The sequence below is a fragment of the Lissotriton helveticus genome, chromosome 11, assembly GCF_964261635.1.
Source record: "Lissotriton helveticus chromosome 11, aLisHel1.1, whole genome shotgun sequence".
Classification (NCBI taxonomy): Eukaryota; Metazoa; Chordata; class Amphibia; order Caudata; family Salamandridae; genus Lissotriton; species Lissotriton helveticus.
In genome coordinates, this window is record NC_136072.1 from 1,069,468,761 (window position 1) to 1,069,496,107 (window position 27,347).

General features: G+C 49.1%; 1 protein-coding gene across 2 annotated transcripts in view; it reads left to right on the forward strand.

Annotated features, from left to right (window-relative positions):
• DNAH10 (dynein axonemal heavy chain 10) overlaps positions 1-27,347 on the forward strand; it is a 2,445,728-nt gene that overhangs the window by 2,041,834 nt on the left and 376,547 nt on the right. For both annotated transcript variants that reach the window (XM_078667623.1, XM_078667624.1), the window contains one exon: positions 3,842-4,063. In XM_078667623.1, the coding sequence (XP_078523749.1) occupies positions 3,842-4,063 (222 nt within the window). The remainder of the gene's footprint in view (positions 1-3,841; positions 4,064-27,347) is intronic.

Genomic DNA, 27,347 nt, shown 5'->3' on the forward strand with positions numbered 1-27,347 from the left:
AGGAAATACATCACACTAGATTTGCTACTAACTTTAGCAGTGAAAATGGTCCTAGCCAATTGGAAAGACACAAGTAAGACTTCTTACAAAGGCTGGTTCAACTGGATCAGGCATCTCAGAGGAGCGGACAACATTGCACTATGGAACTCACCCCGGAGACCAACCTCCAGAGGGATGTGGAAATCACTTGACACGTATCTAGACTCTTATGAACCTCCATGAAAACGAGTCATGTCGCCGAAAAACATCCTGGTTCCCCTTATGTACGGACAAGTGTTAACCAGGCGCAACCAATATTGGCCCATGGGCATTACATGTGGGCCAAGATGTGTTCCAATCTCTTCACAGTATGTTAGATGTATGTCAGATTAACAAAAGATTAACAAGATATGTATCTCTCATAGCCTGTCCCCTCTCTCTTTATTCACCCCTTTCTTTCCTACCTCTTTCTGTAAGCCTTTCTCTCATTGTCAGTAAATAACGTCATGTGGGGTTAGCTAAACAAACATGCCTTACTGTCTCAGGACACTGTTGTATAAACTGCGACTGGCTAACCTTGTAACAGAATTGCCAATTTGTCTAAATATAAATAAAAACACTTTGAAATAAAAAAAAAAGACGAACAAGTTACTTACCTTTGGTAACGCATTATCTGGTAGAGACAATATCTAGCTGCAGATTCCTTACAGACCCACCCCTGACTCCCCACTCTGCTGATTATTCATGAGGGCTAGGGTTATTCCCTTTCTCAGGGCCCTAATTTTGGCACACACTTTCGTCAGTCTCTTCATGGCTCTGCGCCTCTGGCATGGAAAAGAGAAAAGTACTGACAACCGCGCATCTAGGTGGCACCTACATAGGTGACCTCAATGTCATAACAGACGCGAACGATGCTGCCGCTGTCACGCAGAGCCGAATGGAGCCAACCGATGGCATGTAAAAGGGGTATTGCTGAAGCAAACATTTCCGGGTCCAGCCTGATGCTAGGGGAATTCTAAGGTAAGGAATCTGCAGCTAGTTATTGTCTATACCAGATAATGAGATACCGAAGATAAGTAACTTGTTCTACATTAATTTTACACTCTATCTACAAGCATTCAAAGTCTGCATTTCCTGAGACTCAGGGGATGTTCAGATGGCAAACATCAAAATACAGAATTCTTTCAGGCGCAAAATCGTTTAAACAGGGAAACCTGAGTGCATTAGCTTCCCTATGTAGCTCCAGGTGGGATATCCAGAGTAACCATGCTTTAATTCATATGGTGCTATGTGGGTATTCCCACAATGTGGTCTAGCTTTCTGCAATACTCCGTCTTTTGACTTTGGTAGCAGAACACATTGTTTCTCTTCATTGGAGATTCTTCTTTCATGTTATTTTCAGGTTTTGAGGTGGTATTAGCTCTCTATATGCCACCTTCACTGGACATTCATGTTCAGAGTGACCTTACATCCATAACACCATATTCTGTGTGGGGCCTCATTGGCTTGTTTGCTGACTCAGGATCCAAATTAACCTGGAATCCAAAAATATGGCTTCTCTTGAGGTGCCCATTAGGGAGGATCTTTACTAGCGAAATCTTCTCTTTAGTACAGTACTTTTTGGGATCTTGAGAGTCAGTCTTGGTTTTTAATGCCCGGCTTCCTTGTAGGCGCCTATCAAGGCCCTATATTGAAATTTAACCATAGTGACCTTACTATGATTATGATATCCTTATCCAGGCCCTACATCATAGCTGCCAACTTGTGTCTTCAAGTGGTCTGAGTCCTTATTGTATCCTGGCCCTTGGGGCCAACAAAAGCCTTTATTTCCCCTACAGGTTTGTACATGAAGGTGCCTATCAATGCCTTTACAGAGCCGTATACAGGGTTTCAACTATGAGACACCTAGGATTTGTGTCTTATCTTTCATTATGGGGTGTGAAACTGCAGGCTTTCATATTGTTCATACCTAACTGACAGCAATCTACATTTATGCACCAGGATTTAAGAACTAGGAGGAGACCTGATTCAAAATGACATATATAAACAAAGGGCAACTGTGTGTCCTTACTTACACACTGGAAGAGGGTGTTGATGGCTCTTATTGGTTGATTAGATACCTCTAGATGCAATATATTTTTAGATCTTTCCTAAACTGCAGGAGCAATGGGTAAAAGCTGAAATATATAGGATGTTGTTCCATATTCTGGGCATGTCAGTGATAAAGACATATTTCTTTTTTTGTTCTTTTCTCCACTCTGAAAATGTCTTGACTTCTCAGAATGCCTCATCCCCCACAAAAGTTCAGTTTTTTTCCCTAGAGATAGTCTGTTACTGTTGCTACAGATTTTGGAGATGATGTGGCTTAAAGTGGCAATGAGTGTAATAGTTGAAGTCCTTTCAAGGGGTTGGCAGCATAGTTGAAGTTGCTCTTCATTGCTGAATCTGATTTGCATGTGAGCAGGGGTTTGCCTGCACCAAATTGACAAGGAACAATGTTTGCTCAGTAGTTCTGAAATTTGCTTTGATGAGGTAGGAGTGGCACAAGAGACGTTTTCTTTTCAGTGTGAATTTTGAACATTAGATCAAAGCCAATGTCCTACCTCCGAATCTTGTTCCTGGTCTGGACGGAGGGGTTAATCTAATACGTTGCATATTATTGACTGAAGCCTGTTTTGTCAAGAACCAATATTTAGCCAGGCTACAGTCACTGCCTATGAACAGATTCCAACTGGGTAATCTCCATCCCTCTTTTTGTATTCGTCTTTTAAAAACAATTATTTCCAGGGCCAGAAATGCCATAAAATATGTCTTTGAGACTTTTAGTCTTCTGGCAAGTTTGGTTAAGTTCTAATATACTTCCTTAAAAAACTGCAAGAAATGTCCTTGACCTATCTTTTGATGTCAAGAAATTGTTAGATCCTTCCATGGACATCATTTTAGGTAGCTTCTACAAAGTGCCATAATGGCAGATGTCAGGAGGTAGGTCCCATCCCCCTCCAGCTTCAAGTAGCCTTTCAGGACCTCTTCTCACCATTGGGTTTATTGGTTTAATAGTTACATTCTCAGAAAGGCAAACTAAGTGACAGAGCACATCAGGCTTCAGGCCTGATGCTTCTGGGAGGAGCTACGGTGCTACTCCTTTCCTGGATTGATAGGCAGCACCAAGCAGAGAAAGGGCTCAGATACCAAAGCCATAGCAAATGCCTGTTTCGGAGATCCCTTGGTGGCCATTCAGTCCTTATGCCTCAACAGAACAGATGCACCCCTCCATTGTCATTCTTCTACAATTAAGCAACTTGAACTACCTCGTTCTGGCAACACACAACCAGCAAAGGATTTAGCCTTATAAATTGCTGTTTTATCAATCAGCCAGTTGGTCAGAATGTGCGAGATGGGTAGAAGAAATATCTTTAGAGAAGCATTTGCTATTGGAGGGATGCGGGACGAAGGCTAGACAGTACAGCCAATGAAGACATTTTTCATTTATGTATCTATATGCAATGCCAGGAAGAGGATGATACTACCTGAATATCTAGGATGTGAAAAGTAAGGTTTACAGATAGAATGAATAAACTGGACTTTAGCATTTATCAAACTTCATTGATATTATTCCATTTCTCTTCTCTATCAGAAGTTCAACTATTTTGTAACCTTACTGCATCAATTTTCTAGCATTACTAACTTTGTGACTAATATTTTCTTGACATGGTCCACTTGTTCCCAACCTCATCACAGCCTTCTGCTGATTCAACTAAAGTGTAGTGAAAGCTGTGTACTGGAAATGCTTTTCTGTTGCAAATATATATATTTTTAATGCTTTTTTTATTTATGAGCCAAATGTGTTTTGTATCTCAATTAGGTGGACCAATGATCTAGAAGAGTTGAAGGTAAAACGAGTAAAGCTCTTGGGAGATTGCCTGCTCTGTGCTTCTTTTCTTAGCTACGAAGGTGCCTTCAATTGGGAGTTTCGTAAAGAAATGATATATGATGAATGGCAACAGGATGTTCTTAGTCGGGAAATTCCTCTCAGCCAGCCCTTCAGACTTGAGCAGCTTCTTACTGATGACGTTGAAATTAGCAGGTATATCAACTGTCTCATCTAGTATCGGGGCTGTGAATGTGACCTACCTTCTAATTAGCCATTAGTTTTATCTTTTTAAATTATGGTATGGGGAAATAGGACATAGATGTGAACAAATTTAGATTTCCCCTAGTTTGGCTAACCAATATGATTTGTAATTGAAAACCAAAGTATGAGTCTTGTCTAAAACTGAAAACATTTTATTTGACATGATTTCACTAGTTCTTAGGCTGCATAGCGTTTCTACTAATGCATGATATAACCTCAATAATACTTACGCCTCACAACTAATACTTGCCTCAGTCTCCCTTGCCTTAAGAAAACCATGCCAATTCATTTATTTTCTGAGTAACCATATCGCAAGGGGATTTGGAATAATGAGCTGCAGGGGGCTAGTGACCTTAATACTTCCCCTGAGACAGGGCTCCTTTCACCCTCTGGGCCAGCCACTGAAGAAAATGTGTTGTACTCCATGGTTAAGCGCAAAGAAGCCAAAGTGTTTGACCTTTAGCTTCCTACCTTGGAGGTCAAGACTAATGTGCTTCTGGAGGTTCTTCAGCTGGGGCAAACATCCACTGATATCGTCTTACCCTTTAACAAAACCACCACAGATACTTTGTTGGTGCATTGGCCAAACCTTGATCAGGGCTCCCAGTCACCTACCAGATTGCATGGCACCACAGCCTGGCCCCGGGCAACCTGGCATTCCTATCTCAGCACCCCTTTCGCTGATAGCTTGGTTGTGAAAGTGCTAGCTAGCAAAACTGTCCTCAACACGTTCCCGGCAACTCCCCCCAGTGGAGAGTCAAAATGAGAGGAAGCATTAGGGAAAAGGGTATTCTTGTCCATCAGCTTGGTGATTTGATCTGTAAATGCCAGTTGCCTGCAGGGGCGCTATTTCCAGGTACTTTGGGATTCGGTGCCACAAGTCCTCCCTGGCGTCCCTGAATATCTCCGACCTGCCCTCGCCCACGCTATTCAGGATGGTTATGACGCGGATATGTTTAGAATTTGTTGTGACTTGGACACCATCGATCCATCAGACGACCCATTGGTACCAGTGTTTCCATTTTCACCACACTTGGCTGTGGTCCACCACTTTTTTCAGGCAACATCCAGTCATCCTTCATGGACATGCCGTTGATGGGACTCGCCTGTTTGGGGATAAGGCAGACTCCAATCTTGAGCAGTTCAAGGATAGCAGGCCATGGCATGCTCCCTGGGCTATACCACTGTTTTCATGGCTTTGGCAGAGCTACCCATTCTATAAGTCAGTTCAACCTCCGTAAGGTGCCCAACAGAATCACAGTCAAGACCATGGTGCCCACGTTTAAGGTCACCTGACCATCCAGTCCACTACCTTCCTTGCTGCATCCCCACCTGCCAATCTCCCTTTTTGTGCCTTAGTGGAGCACAGCCATCCAATGGGAGGCAGGATTCGATGTTTCTTCCCAGGTTAGCAGGCTATTACATCAGACAAGTAGTTCCTGCTGATTGTTCAATGAGGACATGCCCTACTCTTTAGTCTCTTGCTGTCACACCTTCCACCATCCTCCCAGTGACTGAGAGAGGACCATTCCTCCATTTTGTGGCAGGAAGAGCAAGATGTTTTGGCAAAAGAGGCTATTGAGAGGGTGCCATCACTAGAAGTGGGACCTAGTTGTTATGCCCACTCCTTTCTGCGGCCCTAGACGGTCCGAGGCATTTGTTTTATTTTACTCTTGCTCCCTCTTAACGACTTCTTCCAGAAGGTGAAATTCAAAATGCTCACACTAGCCCAGGTCTTTTCTCTTCTGATAGATACATCTGCCAGTGGATTCCTCACCTTGTGAACATCCCCCTTGCGTCAACAACATTCGGAAATTCTTTTCGTAGCTACGCGCCGACGTGGACTTGGACGTCATAGAGACACGGCATCGCTCGCAACTCCGCTGACGTCACCGACGCCCATAATAGGCCCACGCCGGCGTGATGACATCAGTTCCCTTTTTTCCGCCTCGTCGACGCTAACGGTTTCAGGGAATCTCAGTAGCTTTCTAGTGACTTTGTTGCTATTTCCTTCGTCTTTCTGCTTCTTTGTTTCGTGACAATGTCAGCAAGGAAGACTGCTTCAAGCCCTGCAGGGAATGCGGGAAAATGATGTCCATCACGGACCCGCATGAGGACTGCTTATGGTGCTTAAGCTCTGACCATGATGTGGATGGTTGTTCATCTTGTCGAAAGATGAACCCGAAGGCCCTGAGGGAAAGAGAAACCAAGCTCCTGGTGGCGAAGTTGAAGGCTGACAAAGGTAGGAAGTCTTCACGGTCTCGTTCGAGAAGGGCGAGGTCGAGGTCGAAGTCAAGATCCAGAACTCGAGAGGAGTCTACCTCGAAGTCCTCTACGGAACATGCTTCAAAATCAAGAAAGAAGCATAAGAAGAGGAGACATGAGTCCTGATGTCACTCGGGTAAGGAGTCGGACTCAAGATCGAAGTCGCCTAAGAAGGTTCGATCGAAGGTGATCCCTCCGCAGGAAACTTTGAATCAGGAAGGTGAGGTTTCGCCTTCGGAGTCGCAGGTGCAGTCGCCGACTCCGGCTTCCAATCCGTCTCCGGCGCCGTCCCCGGCCCGAGAGGAAGAAGAAGTTCTGGTGGAAGGGGAATCTGTGCCTGTGGAGGAGCCGGATTCGTGGTAAAAGCCTCTAACCTCTCCGGCTGTTTCCAAAAGTGTGGCAAGACGATACAGGGTTGCACCAGAAGACCCTGCCTTTTTAACATCTCATCCTTCTCCTGAGAGCCTGGTCATTCAGGCAGCATGTTCAAAGAAGTCTTTGAGTGCGTTTCCCCAAGTGCCTGGGGATAAGGAGGCCAAGAAACAGGATCAGGTGGCCAAAAAGACTTTCTCCTCGGCAAGTATGGCATTGAAGTCCACTAATGCCACTTGTCTCATGGGGAGATATGTGCACGCACTTATGGATTCAATGCGTTCTTTGGCTCCTAAGATCCCTGATGGAAGTAGGAGTGATTTTGAGGAAGTTTTGTCTGACGCTCAAGCAGCGGCACGTCAGGTAATACAAAGCGGTTTGGACACTGCTGATTCTGTGGCTCGCATCATGGGCACTGCGGTTGCCACGAGAAGATCGGCTTGGCTAAAATCATCAGACTTTTCCGCAGATCTCCAAGCGGCTTTATTGGATCTGCCATTCGATGGTGTTGGTCTCTTTGGCAAAAAGGCCGATACTGCCTTAGAGAGGTTTAAGACAGTAGAGCTACTGCCAAATCTTTAGGTCTCTAGATCAGAGGTTCTTCGGCCAGGAGATTCAGAGGTTTTGGACGCTCTTCCTTTCACAATTATCAACAAGGTCAGCAGCAGCAACAACAACAGCAGCAGCAGAATCCCTTGTACAGGTCTTACAGGGGAAAGCAAAGAGCTCGTCATCGTGGACGTCAGGCTTCTTCCTCCTCCACCTCCTCCAACCCCCCAGCCACAGAAAAGCAGCCCTAGATCCGCCATTCAGGATCATGCGGGTCCGGTGGGGGGTCGGCTTACCCACTTTCTACGGGATTGGGAATCGGTTACATCGGATCTTTGGGTTCCCAATCTCGTAGAAAATGGGTATGCCCTTCCCTTTTGGGAATTTCCTCCCAATTACCCTCCTTGCCAAGGTTTTTGCACGGAAGAACATCTGTGGCTTCTACAGGAGGAAGTGCAGACTCTATGAAGAAAGGGTGCGATAGAGGTGGTCCCAGAGCAGGAAAGGGGTCAGGGATGCTACTCCCGGTATTTCCTGATTCCCAAGAAGGATGGCAGACTTCGTCCAATCCTGGATCTCAGGATCTTGAATCTCTATCTGAAACAAGAGAAGTTCAAGATGCTCACCCTTGCTCAGGTTCTTCAAGCGCTGCTGAAAGAAGACTGCATGGTGTCGCTCTACTTGCAGGATGCGTATTTTCACATCCCAATCCTGAAGTCGCACAGGAAGTATCTCCGTTTTACGGTGGGGTCGCAACACTATCAGTTTGCGGTCCTTCCTTTTGGAATTACTACTGCGCCTCGAGTCTTTACCAAGGTGATGGCGGTGGTGGCAGCTCATCTCCGAAGGTCGGGGATTCCAGTATTCCCCTATTTGGACGACTGGCTGATCAAAGCAGAGTCATCAGAGAGAGTGCTCCATCATCTGCAAGAGACAACCCAGTTGTTGTACAGGTTGGGTTTTTCGATAAATGTACCCAAGTCTCACCTGGTGCCCTCCCAGGGCATCCTGTTCATAGGTGCTGTACTGTACACAACTGTATGTCGTGTATTCCCTCCTCCTCAAAGGATTCGCGACATTCAGGAAATGATTCCTTTATTTTACAATGGAGCGGTCGTGCCAGGCCTGAAGGTCCTTCGCCTGCTCGGTCTGATGGCTTCATGCATTCTGTTGGTCAACCATGCACGCTGGCACATGAGGGCACTCCAGTGGTGCCTCCGCAGTGCTCATCTGGGGGACCTGGAGGTCAAGGTTCTTTGGTCTCCAGAGGAAAGGTTGCTTCATATCAACCTTCTGGAATTGCGGGCGATACGTTTGGCGCTCAAGGCCTTCCTCCCTTCCCTTCGCGGTCGGTCAGTCCAAGTCCTGACGGACAACACGACCGCGATGTGGTATATCAACAAGCAGGGAGGAGTGGGGTCGCAGTGTCCCAGCAGGGAGGCTCTGCGTCTCTGGTCCTGGGTTCAGGACCATCAGTTTTATCTGATGGCAAATCATCTGGCCGGGGTTCTGAACGGTTGTGCGGACACTCTGTCGGCAGTTCTTGCCCGACCACGAGTGGAGGCTCCATCCAGAGGTAGTTCACGACATCTTTCAGATGTGGGGAACTCCTCGGGAGGACCTGTTCGCCACTCACGAGAATGCTCACTGCCCGTCTTTTTGCGGTCTCCAGTATCCGATGCAAGAAGCCTCGGGGGACGCTTTTCAGTTGAGTTGGGGAAGACAACTCCTTTACGCGTTTCCTCCCATACCTTTGATTCCTCGGGTTCTGAGGAAGATTCGCCAAGACCGGGCCCAAGTCATATTGGTCGCCCCGGATTGGCCAAGAAGGGTGTGGTACACAGATCTTCTCCACCTCTCCTCTCACCCGCCGCTCCGTCTCCCTATCAGGGCAGTCCTCCTCTCTCAGATGGAGGGGCAGGTTCTACACCCCCACCTCCAGACATTACACCTTCATGCTTGGAGATTGAACGGGGCAACCTGAACTCCTTTTCTCTCCCACACGATGTGGTGGATGTCATTCTTTCAGCTAGACGTGACTCCACTAAGTCCATTTATTCATACAGATGGTCTAGATTTGCCACCTGGTGTGGAGAGAAGTCTGTAGACCCTTTGAAAGCCCATTTATCTGATATTCTCCGGTTTGCTCTCTCTTTGGCGCAGCAAGGGCTTGCTGTTGCCACAGTCAAGGGTTATCTCTTGACTTTGTCGGCGTTTCTATGTTTGCCGGACCAGCCGTCTCTTTTCAAATCTCCTGTAGTTTTAAGATTTTTGAAGGGTCTCACTAATAAATTCCCTCCTACTCCCTTTATTGTGCCTCAATGGGACTTAAAGCTTGTCTTAACATACTTGATGGGTGCTCCCTTTGAGCCCTTACACAAGTATCCTGTGAAGCTTTTGACTTTTAAGACAATCTTCCTGGTTGCAATTACCTCGACAAGAAGGGTAAGTGAGTTTCAAGCTCTTAGTTCCAAGCCCCCATTCTTGACCATTCATGCTGAACGAATGGTTCTTAAGACCAGGGCTGCTTTTCTCCCTAAGGTGGTGACTCCCTTCCACCTAGGACAATCCATTACCCTCCCTACCTTTTATCCTCCACCACACCCTTCCAAGGAGGAGGAGAGGTTACACCGTCTGGACTCTAGGAGGGCGGTGAGCTTTTACCTGGACAGAACTAAAGACTGTTGTGTGGATGACCAGCCCTTCATTGGGTTTGCTGGCTGCAAAAAAGGAAGAGCGGTTCATAAAAGAACTTTTTCAAGATGGATCATCCTTTGTATAAAGATCTGCTACTCTTTGGCCGGTAAGGAACCTCCAGAGGGTATAAGGGCTCATTCTACAAGAGCTAAGTCGTCAACCTCAGCTTTGTCTAGAGGTGTTCCTGTAGAGGATATTTGTAGGGCCGCAACTTGGTCCTCCCTCCACACTTTCGCAAAGCATTACTGCTTGGATACCGAGGTGAGGAGGGACGGCCACTTTGTGCGTTCTGTCCTCCAGGATTTTCTGGTATAGAAGAGTGGACTCCCTCCTCCGGGAGTGGGGACTGCTGTGGGAATCTATTCACAAGGTGAGGAATCCACTGGCAGATGTATCTATCAGAAGAACAAGTTACTTACCTCCGGTAACGCTTTTTCTGATAGATACAGTATCAGCCTGTGAATTCCTCACTGACCCACCCGCCTCCCCGTTGTCCACTCTTCTATACCAGAGTAACTGTATTGTATTTGTTTTATGGTCAAGGTTAATGTGTTATTTCAAATGTTTTCTTACATTTGCTTCACACTGTGTGTGTTACCTTGACTATTGTGTACTGTGTATACTATGTATATATATACTGTCATTGGTCCGTCCGTGTGCCTCGAAGGCACGGAAAAAAGGGCGGAGCTGATGTCATCACGCCAGCGTGGGCCTATTATGGGCGTCGATGACGTCAGCGGGGTCGCGAGCGATGCCATGTCTCTATGACGTCCAAGTCCACGTCGGCGCGTAGCTACGAAAAGAATTTCCGAATGTTGCTGACGCAAGGGGGATATTCACAAGGTGAGGAATCCACAGGCAGATACTGTATCTACCAGAAAAAGCGTTACCGAAGGTAAGTAACTTGTTCTTCTCGACCCTGGAGACTGGATGGTGGTACTGGCCTTGCTGGATGCCTAATTCCATATACCTGTCCTGCAGGCCCATCAGCGCTACCTGCGGTACATCGTGGAACAGGAGCATTTTTAGTTTGCTGTAGAACCCTTGGGCCTCACAACACCCCTCAGGTGTTCACAAAAGTGATGGCGGTCCTAGCAGCACACTTTCAGAGGTCAGGGCTGCCTGTATTCCCTTACCTCAGAGACTGGCTGTTGAAGGCATTCTTGCCCCAGGCAGTCATCAGCCACCCCTGCGGCGAACCTCCTGTCATCCTTGGGTTTACTATCAATGAGACAAAGTCACACCTGACTCCCTCTCAGATGCTCCCCTTCATCAGAGCTATTCTGGACCAGCTTCTTTCTTGTGCCTTTTCCCTAGTAAATAGTCTAGGACATTCAAGTCATGATCTCAATCTTTCAGCCTCGGTCCTGGATTTGAGTGAGGTTGACTCTGAGGCTGCTGGGACTTAAAGCCTCCTGCAACCTTCTTTAGCTGAGGGCCATCCACTTGGCTTTAAATGCCTTCCTTGCAAATATCAAGGGAAAGCTGGTGCAGTTGCTCACAGACACTGTGCCAGGTGGCACAGTGCCCTAGAAATGGCTGGACCGCCAGGACTTTTTCCTGGTGGTGAACCACGTGGAAGGCTCTTTGAACATCAGAGCAAATGAAGTCAGATATCTGATAGAGACTTCTAGCTGCAGATTCCTTACCTTTTAATATCCCAGGCGTCGGGCTGGATCCGGAAACTTTTACTGTTCAATACCCCCTTGCGGGCGACATCGGATGGCTCCATTAAGCTCCGCGTGACGTTGATATCCCCGATAGCATCGGTAGCGTCGGTTATGACGTCAAGGTGCCTACCTAGGTACCACCCAGGCGCGTGGACATCAGTTCTTTTCTTTCTGATAGATACATCTGCCAGTGGAGTCCTCACCTTGTGAATATCCCCCTTGCGCCAGCAATGTTCGGAAAATTCTTTGTAGCACGCCGGCATAGACGACGTCAAAGGAGCACGGCATCCCGCGCGACTCCGTCTGACGTCACCGACTCCATATTAGGCCTACGTCGGCGTGATGACGTCAGTTCCCTTTTTTCCACGTCGTCAACGCTAACGGTTTCTGGGATCTTCTGTGATTCAGATAGTGACTTTGTTACTATTTGTGGGTTACTGTGTTTCTGTTCTTCGTCGAAGATGTCGTCAAAGAAGACGGGATTTAAGCAGTGCGGCTCGTGTGCCCGGATGATGTCTATCACAGATCCACACGACGATTGTTTGTGGTGTCTGGGTTCTGACCATGATGTTAAACACTATCGATCGTGCTTTAAGATGAACCCTAAGGCTCTGCGAGAACGGGAGGCAAAACTTCTGCTGGCAAAGGTGAAAGGTAAAGAAGCCAAGAGATCTTCGAGGTCAAAGTCCAGACGCTCGAGATCGAAGCCGAAGTCAAGATCGAAGTCAAGATCGAAGTTGAGATCGAGGTCGAGGGCCCGGTCGGAGTCGGCGTTGAGGTCGGCTTCGGGACATGCTTCGGGTTCCTCGAAGAAAAAACACAAGAGGAAGAAGCATAGTTCAAGGCATCATTCTGGGTCATCGGACTCGAAGGGGAAGTCTTCTTCTCGAAGACATCAAAGGGATTTTGTGTCTTCTTCTCCTGTTTGTGAGCCTGAAGGTGGTGCCTTGCCTGTACGATCTCGAGAGAATTCTCCGGATCCGGAGCTGGATTGTCAGTCTTCGGAGCATGAAGAAGACGTGGAGATTCCTCGGGCATCGACTCCGGTGGATAACCCAGAGGGTCAAGAGGAGCCGAATCCGAAGCAACCTCCTTCGGAGCAGCCATTGGTTTGTACCCTCCCTTTCCTGGTCCTGCTCCGGACCCCTTGCATTTCCTTAAAGCCATGTTTGGCGTCTATGCGAGGGCAATGTACCCCTCTGGAGCACTTGCGGGTCCCATGGGTCCATTGTCGTTTAACTAGGGTGTCCCTCATGCTTATTCTCCGGCGCCTTTTCTGCCGTTTATGCCGACGCCAAATCCACATTGGCTCGGTACGGCGCCGCCGAGGTCATTGACTCCTCACACGGCTTCGCCTGCTCCGGAGCGACCTCGGGATTCGGATCGGAGCTCGACGCCGGTTCCGGCTTCCCATCCTCCAGCTGTTCCGGTTCCTTGTTCGACGCCGGCTCCGACTCAGTCGGAGTCATTACCGGACCCAACGACTTTGATTCGTCTGGAGTGGTCGAGGCATAGAGCCCAGCGTCTCCTGGAGGAGAAGGAATATGAGGACCCTGAGGTGGAGGAAGGGGAACTTCAGGAGGAGGATTTATTTGTGGATCTCCATAGTGCTAGTAGCCTAGAACTTTCTCCAGAATGGGGGTTGCCTGCAGTTTCTGATGCACCCTCTAGGGATGTGGCGCCATACCATGTGGTTATTAAAAAGGCTGCTGAGCTGCTAAAGTTGACTTTGCCTACAGTGGAGTTCAAGTCTAATATCCTCGGGGAGGTTTTGCATTCGCCTTCCTCAGTTGTTGAGCCGACTCTGCCATTCACTTAGGTTCCGACTGAACCAATTTTGGAAGTCTGGAAAAAGCCTTTGTCTGCTCCTGCGGTGTCCAGGTCAATGGCGAGACGATATAGGGTGGCACCATGTGACCCTGAGTTCTTGACTTCCCATCCTTCGCCGGAAAGTCTGGTGGTGCAAGCCGCTTGTTCGAACAGGTCAGCAGGCTCTTTTCCCCAGGTACCTGGAGATAAAGACTCAAAGAAATTGGATCAAACTGCTAAAAACGTTTTCTCCTCAGGTAGCATGGCTCTGAAGTCTACGAATGCTACTTGCCTACTGGGCAGATATGTACATGCCTTAATGGAGTCGGTTAAGCAATTGTCATCTAAGCTTCCGGAGGAAGATAGAAAGAACTTCAATGAGGTTGTCTCTGACACTCAGGCAGCAGCCCGCCAGGTTATTCAGAGTGCCATGAACACGGCGGACTCTGTGGCTAGGATAATGGGTTCTTCAGTGGCCACCAGAAGAGCCGCTTGGCTAAAATCTTCTGAGTTTTCAGCTCTTATGGATTTGCCTTTTGACGGCACTGGCCTCTTTGGAAAGAAAGCGGATGCGGCATTGGAGAGGTTCAAAGATAGCCGGGCGACGGCTAGGTCTTTGGCCTGCAAACTCGAGGCTCTTCCACCAGGAAGTACAGGGGGTTTGGGAGGTCCACTTTTCGTCCCTTTAAACAAAGCCAACAACAGCAGCAACAACAGAACCCTTTGTACAAGTCATACAGAGGGAGACAAAGGGGTCGTGCCCATGGACGTCAAGCCTCCTCCTCCTCTACTTCCTCCACTAATACCCACCCCCCACCTACAACAGCAAAGCAGCCCTAGGTCCACCATTCCGGATCATGTGGGTCCGGTAGGGGGTCGGCTTACTCATTTTCTACGGGATTGGGAATCGGTTACATCAGATCTTTGGGTTCTCAATCTCGTAGAAAATGGGTATGCTCTGCCTTTTCAGGAGTTCCCTCCCAATTACCCTCCTTGCCAAGGTTATTGTTCGGAGGACCACCTGTTTCTCCTGCAGGAAGAAGTCCTGGCACTGTTCAGAAAGGGTGCGATAGAGGTGGTTCCGGAGCAGGAGAGGGGTCAGGGGTGCTACTACCGGTATTTCCTGATCCCCAAAAAGGATGGCAAACTTTGTCCAATCCTGGATCTCCGGTTCTTGAACTTGTATCTGAAACAGGAAAAGTTCAAGATGCTCACTCTTGCGCAGGTTCTTCAAGCGCTGTTGGAAGAAGACTGGATGGTGTCGATCGACTTGCAGGATGCTTATTTCCACATCCCCATCCTGAAGTCGCACAGAAAGTATCTCCGTTTTACGGTGGGGTTGCAACACTACCAGTTTGCGGTCCTTTCGTTTGGTCTTACTACTGCGCCTCGAGTTTTCACCAAGGTAATGGCAGTGGTGGCAGCACATCTCAGGAGGTCGGGGATACCTGTATTCCGTATCTGGACGACAGACTGAGCAAAGCGGAGTCGCCGGAGAAGGTGCTCCATCATCTGCAGGAGACAACTCAGTTGTTGCACAAGTTGGGTTTTTCGATAAATGTACCCAAGTCTCACCTGGTGCCCTCCCAGCGCAACCTGTTCATAGGTGCGGTACTGGACACTACTGTGTGTCGTGCATTCCCTCCTCCTCAATGGATTCGCGACATACAGGAATTGATTCCTTTATTCTACAATGGAGCGGTTGTTCCAGTCCTGAGGGTCCTTTGTCTGCTCGGTCTGATGGCTTCCTGCATTCTGTTGGTCAACCATGCACGCTGGCACATGAGGGCACTCCAGTGGTGCCTCTGCAGGCAGTGGTATCAGCACAACGGAGATCTCAGGGAGTCAGTGAGGATCTCCAGAGAAACTGCAGCGGATCTGTCTTGGTGGAGCATGGAAGGCAATCTGTCACAAGGAAAGCCTTTTCAACTACCTCCATCGGTGGCCACAGTGATAACGGATGCATCCACTCTAGGATGGGGTGCTCATCTGGGGGATTTGGAGGTCAAAGGTCTTTGGTCTCCAGAGGAAAGGTTGCTTCACATCAACCTTCTAGAGTTGCGGGCGATACGTCTGGCGCTCAAGGCCTTCCTCCCTTCCCTTCGTGGTCAGTCGGTTCAAGTCCTGACGGACAACACAACCGCGATGTGATATGTCAACAAGCAGGGAGGAGTAGGGTCGCAGTGTCTCTGCAGAGAGGCTCTGCGTCTCTGGTCCTGGGTTCAGGACCACCAGATTTGTCTGATGGCAAATGATCTGGCCGGAGTTCTGAACCTATGTGCAGACATTCTCAGTCGGCAGTTCTCAGCCGACCACGAGTGGAGGCTCCATCCAGAGGTTGTTCACGACATCTTTCAGATGTGAGGGACTCCTCGGGTGGACCTGTTCGGCACTCGCAAGAATGCTCACTGCCTGTCATTCTGCAGCCTCCAGTATCCGATGCAAGGAGCTTTGGGGGACGCGCTTCAGTTGAGTTGGGGAGGTCAACTCCTTTACGCGTTTCGTCCCATACCCTTGATTCCTCGGTTTCTGAGGAAGATTCGCCAGGACCGGGCCCAAGTCATATTGGTCGCCCCGGATTGGCCAAGAAGGGTGTGGTACACGGATCTTTCCACCTCTCCTCTAACCCGCCGCTCCGTCTCCCTTTCAGGGCAGATCTCCTCTCTCAGATGGAGGGGCAGGTTCTACACCCCCACCTCCAGACATTACACCTTCATGTCTAGAGATTGAACGGGGCAACCTGAATTCCTTTTCTCTCCCACACGATGTGGTGGATGTCATTCTTTCGGCCAGGCGTGACTCCACCAAGTCCATCTATTCGTATAGGTGGTCTAAATTTGTTGTTTGGTGTAGGGAGAAGTCTATTGACCCTTTGAGGGCTCGCTTGTCCGATATTTTACAGTTTGCTCTTTCTTTGGCGCAGCAAGGATTTGCTGTTGCCACAGTCAAAGGTTACCTTTCGGCTTTGTCGGCATTTCTCTGTTTGCCGGATCAGCCGTCTCTTTTTAAATCTCCAGTGGTTTTGAGGTTTCTGAGGGGCCTCACTAATAAGTTCCCTCCTTCTCCATTTGTCGTGCCTCAATGGGACTTAAATCTTGTCTTAACATTCTTGATGGGTTCTCCCTTCGAACCCTTACACAAGTGTCCCATGAGGCTTTTGTCTTTTAAGGCGGTCTTCCTAGTTGCGATCACCACGGCAAGGAGGGTAAGTGAGCTTCAAGCTCTAAGTTCCAAGCCCCCATTCCCGACCATTCATGCTGATCGAATGGTTCTTAGGACCAGGGCTGCTTTTCTGCCTAAGGTGGTATCTCCCTTCCATCTAGGTCAATCTATTACCCTTCCTTCCTTTTATCCTCCCCCTCACCCTTCCAAGGAGGAGGAGAGACTGCACCTTCTGGACCCTAAGAGGGCGGTGTCCTTTTATCTTGATAGAACAAGAGACTTTCGAATGGATGACCAGCTGTTTGTTGGTTTTGCTGGTTGCCGGAAGGGTAGAGCGGTGCACAAGCGCACACTTTCCAGGTGGATAATTATGTGCATCAAGATCTGCTACTCTCTGGCGTGTAAGGACCCTCCTGAGGGTATAAGAGCTCACTCTACCAGGGCAAAGTCTGCTACTTCTGCATTGTCTAGAGGTGTACCTGTTGAGGACATTTGCAGAGCCGCGACTTGGGCCTCCCTCCACACTTTCGCGAAGCATTACTGCTTGGATACCGAGGTGAGGAGGGACGGCCACTTTGCGCGCTCTGTCCTCCAAGATTTCCTGGTATAGCAGAGTGGACACCCTCCTCCGGGAGTGGGGACTGCTGTGGGACTCTATTCACAAGGTGAGGAATCCACTATCAGATGTATCTATCAGAAGAACAAGTTACTTACGCTTTTTCTGGTAGATTCAGTATCTGCCTGTGGATTCCTCACTGACCCACCCGCCTCCCCGTTGTCCACTCTGCTTTACCTGTTTATGTACATTTTTGTATATTTATGTATATGTTTGAAAAAGGTTTTCTCACCTTGGCTGCACACTATGGGTGTGTAATTTTGAAATGTATGTATTGTGTACAATGTATTCGTATATATCTACTGTCATTGGTCCGTCCGGGTGCCTCGAAGGCACGGAAAAAAGGGCGGAACTGACATCATCACGCCGACTTAGGCCTAATATGGAGTCGGTGACGTCAGACGGAGTCGCGCGCAATGCCGTGCTCCTATGACGTCGTCTACGCCGGTGTGCTACAAAGAATTTTCTAAACATTGCTGACGCAAGGGGGATATTCACAAGGTGAGGAATCCACAGGCAGATACTGTATCTACCAGAAAAAGCGTTACCGAAGGTAAGTAACTGGTTCTTCTATGCCAGTTAAGCGCTAAATCGGGATGAGCTACCCCTCTGCCGCCTTTTGGCAGGCTTTTTTCTCGACCTTTGTCGATATTTTTGAGGACTTGATGTGCAAGGGATGTCGGGTAGGAAAACCGGTTTTAAACCGAACAGGACTTTTTCCCGCTCGATGTCGGTTACCGATCCCACCGCGTATGTCTGTGGTGTCTTGAATGCCACCACGATTCGAAGTCATGTTCAGACTGACGGGCGATTGCTCCGAAGACCTTGAGGGAGCGGGCGTTGAAGTTGCTTGCTGCCCGGCAGTCCACACCATTGAGCGAGATTTGGAGGAGGTCACAATCCCGTTCGAAGAAGAGGAGGTCGCGGGATCGATCCCTCACGGAGCCCTAAGTCCTCTTCCTCCTATTCGAGGGCATCTGGACACTCGGGGAAAAGGCACAATAAGAAGTCCAAGCAGACTTTGACTTCACCTTAACTAGCGTCCGTAGTCGAAAGATGTAAGGAGCTCTGATGCTCTAGGAACGGTTCTGCAGAGCCAAAACAAGAGCCAGAATCAGAGTCGACTTCGCGCCTCCGACCATATCCGGGAGCCGGAGCGACCACCGCTCAAATTAAGGATTTTTACGAGGCCATGCACGGCAAATTTGAGCTGAACTACCCCGTTGGTGAGTCCTCTGGCCCCGCGGGGTCGGATGGGGCCCCATCGGGTTCGACGCTGTCGGTTTCCTCCACGGCGCCGGTGGGGCTTTAGGGATCCGATCTCGAATCCGGTTTGACGCTTCCCCGGTGTCGAACCCGAAGTCGGTGCCAGCGGCGTCACCGGCGGCTGTCGGTGGAGCAAGTCCCATCCTCATCCCCGACTATACCAAGCAGGAACGGCGTTGTACGATGCCCATTCCAATGTTGGCAGAACCCAGGGGTTCTATGTTGTCGCCTGAGCACTTTGTGGAAGTACTAGGCTCAGGGGAGGAATGGGAGGAGTCTGGAGACCCTCTAGAAAACCAGGATGTCTCTGAGGAGACTATGGACTGGTATGGGGAACTTGGGGAAGCCAGTGGTCTGGATACCTCTCCAGACACTGGCATGCTCTCTCCACCTACAGTGGCTATGGAGGAGAGTGCGTCCTAGGCTATGGTGGTTAAGAGGGCAGCTGAGGTCCTTGGACTGGAACTGCTCTCAGTGCAGGTCAGTACTAATCTCTAACTGAAGTGCTTCAGCCTGGGGCTTCCACCTCTGAACCCATTTTGCCCTTTAATGAGGCACTTACGCACGTCCTACTAGGAACTTGGTCCAAGCCTAGCACAGGGGCTCCTGTGAACAGGAAGATTGCACACTGCGATTACCAAGCACCAGGCGACCCAAAGTTCCTTAGCCAATACCCCACCCCAGAAAGTTTGGTGGTGCAGGCCTCTACTTTCAAGGGTGCATTCCCTTCCGCCCCTCCGGACAGGGAATCCAAGAGACTGGAATCATTTTGGAAGAAGAGGTTTTCTTCCTCGAGTCTGGCGTTGTGGTCGGTGAATACTGCATGCTTATTGGGTTGTTTCTCTCTTTTGGGAGACAGTTGCACAGGTGCTGCCACAGGTCCCAGAGGAGGCCCGGGCTGTGCTCTCCCAGGCTGTCAAGGACAGGAGAGATGCTGTAAATTCACCATACGGTGTGGGTTGGATACGACCGATTCGCTGGGTAGGACTTTTTAAACGACAGTGGCCTTGAGGCGCCACGTCTGGTTACGTACAACTGGCTTTTCGGGGGAAGTCCAAGCCAATTTGATGGACTTGCCCTTTGATGGAAGCCAGACATTAGTGTTTGCCGCACTCCCATTGATAGAAGCAGAAGTTGAATGAGACGGTAGCAGTACGAGCCGCATGGAGGTTGGTTTTTGAAAATCGAACAAATTATTCAAACATAGACCATCGAGCGGAATACGAGTACTGGCAAAAAGAAGAACCCCTTTGGGGTCTATATACAGATAACACGTGCTCCTTTATGGAAGTGATTTTCCTTTAACAACGCCAGTAGAGGTGCAGCAAGTCTTATGGTTTCTAATACAGCAAGAAGTCACATGAGATGCTCTGCAGTTTTTAGAGCATAGATAACACGTGCTCCTTTATGGAAGTAATTTTCCTTTAACAACGCCAGTAGAGGTGCGGCAAGTCTTATGGTTTCTAATACAGCAAGAAGTCACATGAGATGCTCGGCAGTTTTTAGAGCATAGAACCCTCTGTCCTTCCCCATCATCCAGCCCGCAGTAGTTCCACAAAGTAACAGGTCCTGAAGAAGGTGGCAAAGAAAGAAAGAAAAGCTGCTGAAACGCGCGTTGACCAGTCTGAGTGTCGCACCCCTCTTTTATACAGCACAGCATAGGAGGGTTGAGTGCCTCACCCCCTTGGTTCCATCTGTGTATGTAGTGTGATACTGAGGTGTTGAGTATGTGTGTAGTGAATGTAAGTGATGCGTATGTAGCGGAGTAAGAGGTGTGTTTGTATGAGGGTGTTTGATAGTGTGGATGGGTTCATGCAAAACGGTTCTTTTTTGTAAATAATGCATTAGCCATGTTGATTCATCCCAACAGCATATTTTGTACAGGATTAATTTATATCAATATTTCTGATAGATACATCTGCCGTGTGGATTCCTCACCTTGTGAATATCCCCTTGCGCCAGCAACATTCGGAAATTCTTTTCGTAGCTTCGCGCCGACGTGGACTTGGACGTCATAGAGGCACGGCACCGCTCGCGACTCCGCTGACGTCACCGACGCCTATAATAGGCCCACGCCGGCGTGATGACATCAGTTCCCTTTTTTCCGCGTCGTCGACGCTAACGGTTTTCTGGGATCATACTGTAGCTTCCTAGTAACTTAGTTACTCTTGTTCTAGTATTACTGTTTCTATTTTCTTCGAGATGTCGTCGAAGAAGACTGGCTTTAAAGCTTGCGGAGAATGTGGCAAGACAATGCCTATTACTGATCCGCATGAGTGCTGCGTCTGGTGCCTGAGCTCCGACCATGACGTGGAGGATTGCCCTTGTTGCAAGAAGATGACCCCAAAGGCTCTACGAGAAAGGGAGACGAAACTCCTCGTGGCAAAACTGAAAAGTAAGAAAGTTAAGAAGACTTCGATGTCTCGATCTCGACGTTCGAGGTCGAGGTCTCGATCGAGGTCGCGCTCGGAGTCGTCTTCAGCTCATGTTTCAAGATCATCAAGGAAAAAACATAAGAAGAGGAGCCATGAGTCACGTCATCACTCGGGGAAGGACTCTGGTTCGAGACCGAACTCGCAAGTAAAACTTCTTAATAAGGAAGTGGAGATTTCGGCGTCGGAGGATCAGGACTCTGTTGGTGAAGCTTCGCATCCGAATTCGCCCGAGTCACCGAAGCAGATGGCTATCCCTTCTCCAGATCCGTCCAATCCTTCTGGTCAGGAGGATGAAGGTGAGGTGCAGGGGGCTGGTGAGGCCGAGGTTCCGGTGCCTGCGGGTTCATCGACCCCGGTTCCGGGACTCGAAGAAGAGGTCGACGTCGTGTCGACTCCGCCTCCTCGGGAACAGCCCGGAGGACCCTATCCAGATTTTCCGGCTCCAGGTCAGGATCATCCCATTTCCTAAACGCCATGTTTGGTGTTTATTCTAGGGCGATGTACCCGTCTGGTGCACCTGTTGGTCCCACGGGTCCTATGTCTTTTAACTTGGGTGTTCCCCAAGCTTATGCTCCTGCGCCCTTCATGCCTTTTATGCCGGCTCTACCACCGCATTGGCATTTTCCGACACCACCTGTGTCGTCGACGCCGAAGCGTACGACGCCGACTCCGTCGACGCCGGTTCCATCGACGCCGGTACCTACGACTCCGAAGCAGGATCCTGTTCGACCTCGTGTAAAACAACCTCATCCGACTTCGAGTTCGACGCCGGCCCCGGCCCCGTCGGAGTCGATTCCGAATCCTTCGACTTCTATCGTGAAGGAAAGGTCACAGAGAGAAGCTCAGAGACTTCTAGAGGAAGAACAATATCGATATGCAGATATGGAGGAAGGAGAGTTACAAGATTCTGAAGATCCTTTTGAGGACTTGGGTGAAGCCAGTGGGCTTGAACTGTCTCCTGAGTGGGATTTAGCTTCAGTGTCGAATGTACCTTCAAAGGATGTGGTACCTTATCACACTGTTATCAAAAAGGCGGCAAATTTGTTGAACATTACTCTGCCCACTGCTGATTATAAGCCAAATCTTCTGACTGAAGTTCTTCATTCACCCTCCTCTATTATTGAGCCTATGCTGCCCTTTAATGATGCGTTAGCTGAACCCATCTATGAGGTTTGGAAGAAGCCTTTATCTGCTCCTGCAGTTTCTAGGACAGTGGCGAGAAGGTACAGGGTTGCACCTGGTGACCCTGAATTTTTGTCAACACACCCATTGCCTGAGAGTTTAGTTGTGCAGGCTGCCTGCTCGAAGAGGTCTGCTGGTGCTTTTCCGCAGGTTCCTGGGGATAAAGAGTCGAGAAAGCAGGATCAAGCTGCCAAGAAGGTCTTCTTCTCAGCCAGTATGGCGTTAAAGTCAACCAACGCAACTTGTCTGATGGGGCGGTATGTCCATGCCTTGATGGATTCTGTCAAACAGTTGGTTCCGAAAATCCCTGAGGAGGATAGAAAGGCTTTTCAGGAGGTGATATCGGACACTCAGGCTGCTGCTAGACAGGTGATTCAGAGTGGGCTGGACACTGCTGATTCGGTGGCGAGGGTCATGGGCTCTTCCGTAGCCACTAGGAGAGCCGCATGGCTTAAAACATCGGAGTTCTCTACAGATGTTCAGTCTGTTTTGATGGACTTGCCTTTTGATGGCTCAGGATTGTTTGGCAAGAAGGCTGATGCTGCCTTGGAACGTTTTAAAGACAGTAGGGCCACTGCAAAATCTTTGGGCCTTCAGTCCAGGGGTACTACTGGAAGACGCTTCAGAGGGTTTGGCAGATCTTCCTTTCGTTCCTACAGACCATCTCAACAACAGCCACAGCAACAGCAAAATACGCTGTATAAATCATACAGTGGCAGGCAAAGAGCCCTTCCTAGAGGCTGTCAGGCTTCCTCCTCCTCCTCTTCTTCCCCTTCCCAACCCCCAGCCAACGCAGCAAAGCAGCCCTAGATCCGCCATTCCGGATCATGTGGTCCCAATGGGGGGCCGGCTTACCCATTTTCTACAAGATTGGGAATTGATAACATCAGATCTTTGGGTTCTCAATCTTGTGGAGAATGGGTATGCTCTTCCTTTTCGGGAGTTTCCCCCAAATTATCCTCCTTGCCAGGGTTATTGTTCGGAGGACCACCTGCTTCTCTTACAGGAAAAAGTCCTGGCACTTTTTCGAAAAGGTGCGATAGAGGTGGTTCCAGAGCAGGAAAGGGGTCGGGGATGCTACTCCCGGTATTTCCTGATCCCCAAAAAGGATGGCAGGCTTCGGCCAACTCTGGATCTCAGGATCTTGAACCTTTACCTAAAACAGGAAAAGTTCAAGATGCTCACTCTTGCACAGGTTCTTCAAGCGCTGCTGGAAGAAGACTGGATGGTGTCGCTCGACTTGCAGGATGCGTACTTTCACATCCCAATCCTAAAGTCGCACAGGAAGTATCTCCGTTTTACGGTGGGATCGCAGCACTATCAGTTTGCGGTCCTTCCGTTTGGGCTTACTACTGCGCCTCGAGTCTTCACCAAGGTGATGGCGGTGGTGGCTGCGCATCTCAGGAGGTCAGCGATTCCTGTATTCCCTTATTTGGATGACTGGCTGATCAAAGCAGAGTCGTCAGAGAGAGTGCTCCATCATCTGCAGGAGACAACTCAGTTGTTGCACAGGTTGGGTTTTTCGATAAATTTACCCAAGTCTCACCTGGTGCCCTCAAAGCGCAACCTGTTCATAGGTGCAGTACTGGACACTACTCTGTGTCGTGCATTCCCTCCTCCTCAAAGGATTCGCGACATACAGGAAATGATTCCTTTGTTCTACAATGGAGCGGTCGTTCCAGTCCTGAAGGTTCTTCGCCTGCTCGGTCTGATGGCTTCTTGCATTCTGTTGGTCGATCATGCACGCTGGCACATGAGGGCGCTCCAGTGGTGCCTCCGCAGGCAGTGGTATCAACACAACGGAGATCTCAGGGAGTCAGTGAAGATCTCCAGAGAAGCTGCAGCGGATCTGTCTTGGTGGAGCGTGGAAGGCAATCTGTCACAAGGAAAGCCTTTTCAACTTCCTCCATCTGTGGCCACAGTGATAACGGATGCATCCACTCTCGGGTGGGGTGCTCATCTGGGAGACCTGGAGGTCAAGGGTCTTTGGTCTCCAGAGGAAAGGTTGCTTCACATCAACCTCCTAGAGTTGTGGGCGATACGTCTGGCACTCAAGGCCTTCCTCCCTTCCCTTCGCGGTATATCAGTGCAGGTCCTGACGGACAACACGACCACGATATGGTACATCAACAAGCAGGGAGGAGTGGGGTCGCAGTGTCTCTGCAGAGAGGCTCTGCGCCTCTGGTCCTGGGTTCAGGACCATCAGATTTGTCTGATGGCAAATCATCTGGCCGGAGTTCAGAACGTTCGTGCAGACAGTCTCAGTCGGCAGTTCTCTGCCGATCACGAGTGGAGGCTTCACCCGGAGGTTGTTCACGACATCTTTCGGATGTGGGGGACTCCTCGGGTGGACCTATTCGCCACTCACGAGAATGCTCACTGCCTGTCATTCTGCAGTCTCCAGTATCCGATGCAAGGGGCCTTGGGGGACGCGTTTCAGTTGAGTTGGAACTCGCAACTCCTTTACGCGTTTCCTCCCATACCTTTGATTCCTCGGGTTCTGAGGAAGATTCGCCAAGACCGGGCCCAAGTTATATTGATCGCCCCGGATTGGCCAAGAAGGGTGTGGTACTCAGACCTTCTCCACCTCTCCTCTCACCCTCCGCTCCGTCTCCCTCACAGGGCAGATCTCCTCTCTCAGATGGAGGGGCAGGTTCTACACCCCCACCTCCAGACCTTACACCTTCATGCCTGGAGATTGAACGGGGCAACCTGAGTTCTTTTTCTCTCCCGCCTGACATGGTGGATGTCATCTTGTCAGCCAGGCGTGACTCCACTAAGTCCATCTATTCTTATAGGTGGTCAAAATGTGTTACTTGGTGCAGGGAGAAGTCTATTGACCCTTTGAGAGCCCATTTATCTGATGTTCTCCAGTTTGCCCTCTCTCTGGCGCAGCAGGGGCTTGCTGTTGCCACGGTGAAGGGCTATCTTTCAGCGCTGTCGGCTTTTATCTGTTTGCCTGACCAGCCTTCTCTTTTTAAATCTCCTGTAGTCTTAAGGTTGTTGAAGGGCCTTATAAATAAGTTCCCTCCTACTCCTTTTATTGTGCCTCAGTGGGACTTAAATCTTGTCTTGACCTTTCTGATGGGTGCCCCTTTTGAGCCTATTCACAAATGTCCTATGAGGCTTTTGACTTTTAAGACGGTTTTCCTCGTTGCGATAACCTCGGCAAGGAGGGTAAGTGAGCTTCAAGCTCTTAGTTACAAGCCCCCTTTCTTGACCATTCATGCTGATCGAATGGTTCTTAGGACCAGGGCTGCTTTTCTGCCAAAGGTGGTTACTCCTTTCCACCTTGGTCAATCCATTATCCTTCCTACCTTTTATCCTCCCTCACACCCTTCCAAGGAGGAGGAGAGATTACACCGTCTGGACCCCAAGAGGGCTGTGTCTTTTTACCTGCACAGGACTAAAGACTGTCGGTTGGATGACCAGCTCTTCATTGGCTTTGCTGGCTGCAAGAGAGGAAGAGCGGTCCATAAGAGGACGTTGTCAAGGTGGATCGTCCTCTGTATTAAGATCTGCTACTCTTTGGCCGGGTAAGGAACCACCAGAGGGTATAAGGGCTCATTCTACTAGAGCTAAGTCTTCGACCTCAGCATTGGCTAGAGGTGTGCCTGTAGAGGATATTTGTAGAGCGGCAACTTGGTCTTCCCTCCACACATTCGCGAAGCATTACTGCTTGGATTCCGAAGTGAGGAGGGACAGTCACTTTTCACGCTCTGTCCTTCAGGATTTCCTGGTCTAGAAGAGTGGACACCCTCCTCCGGGAGTGGGGACTGCTGTGGGACTCTATTCACAAGGTGAGGAATCCACACGGCAGATGTATCTATCAGAAGAACAAGTTACTTACCTTTGGTAACGCTTTTTCTGGTAGATACAATATCTGCCTGTGGATTCCTCACTGACCCACCCGCCTCCCCGTTGTCCACTCTTCTATGCCAGAGTTTCTATTATGTATTTGTTTATTTCAAATGTTTTTGTTGCATTCGCTTCACACTGTGTGTGTTATCTTGATATTTGTACTGCGTATACTGGGTATATGTCTACTGTCATGGTCTGTCCGTGTGCCTTGAAGGCACGGAAAAAAGGGCGGAACTGATGTCATCACGCCGGCGTGGGCCTATTATAGGCGTCATTGACGTCAGCAGAGTCGCAAGCGGTGCCGTGCCTCTATGACATCCAAGTCCACGTCGGCGCGAAGCTACGAAAAGAATTTCCGAATGTTGCTGGCGCAAGGGGATATTCACAAGGTGAGGAATCCACAGGCAGATATTGTATCTACCAGAAAAAGCGTTACCGAAGGTAAGTAACTTGTTCGTTGTTGCATAAAACATCTATTATGATTTTGTGAATTGACCATTTAAAATGCGTGTGAATAACTTATATTGAATATGTTTTGTGATAATTAATTCTAAAAAAGAAATATTTACTAAATAAAAAACTGTACTAATGAAATCTTGGATTTTTGTGTATTGTGCCCTTCATGTGAGCTAATCTAGCCACCTGCTAAAGAAATATAGGTCCAGAGGGATACTATCTCTTGATAGTCTGTTTTGCCTTGCCCTTTGATGGAACCCGCCTTTTTGGGGAAAAGGCAGACTCAGCCCTGGTCAGGTTCAAGGACTCTCGTGCTACAGCCAGATGCTTGGGCCTCTCCTCCACTCCCTGTGGCCAGTCTTCCTTTCGTGGCAATGGAAGGGGTTTCCAGCTGCGTCAACCCTATCCTAGCCATGTCCTGCACAGAATGCCCAAGCTGTGCGTGGACGTGGTACATTCCGTCCTCGGTTGGAGGCCAGAAGTCGTCTACCAAACTGCCCCGGCAGCCGCAGCCTCCAAGCACTCCGAGGCTTATTCTGCAGGACCGCACTACTCCAGTGGGTGGGAGAATTTGTCATCATCTCCCCTGCTGGAGATCTATTACAATAGACAAGTGGGTCTTGCAGATCGTCCAGGAAGGTTGTTCTCTACCTTTCCTTTTTTTCCCTCCAACTATTCTGCTGAGTCAGGAATGGCTGGGGGAGGATCGCTGCTCCAAGAGTAAGTTACAGCTTGTTTAGTCAAAGGAGCTATAGAAAGGGTTTCAGTTTCAGAAGTAGGCAGTGGCTGTTATTTCTGCTACTTTCTGATTCCGAAGAAGAACAAGGGGCTTCGGCCTGTTTTGGATCTTCGGACCGTCAATCTCTTCCTCAAACAAGAGAAATTAAAAATGCTCA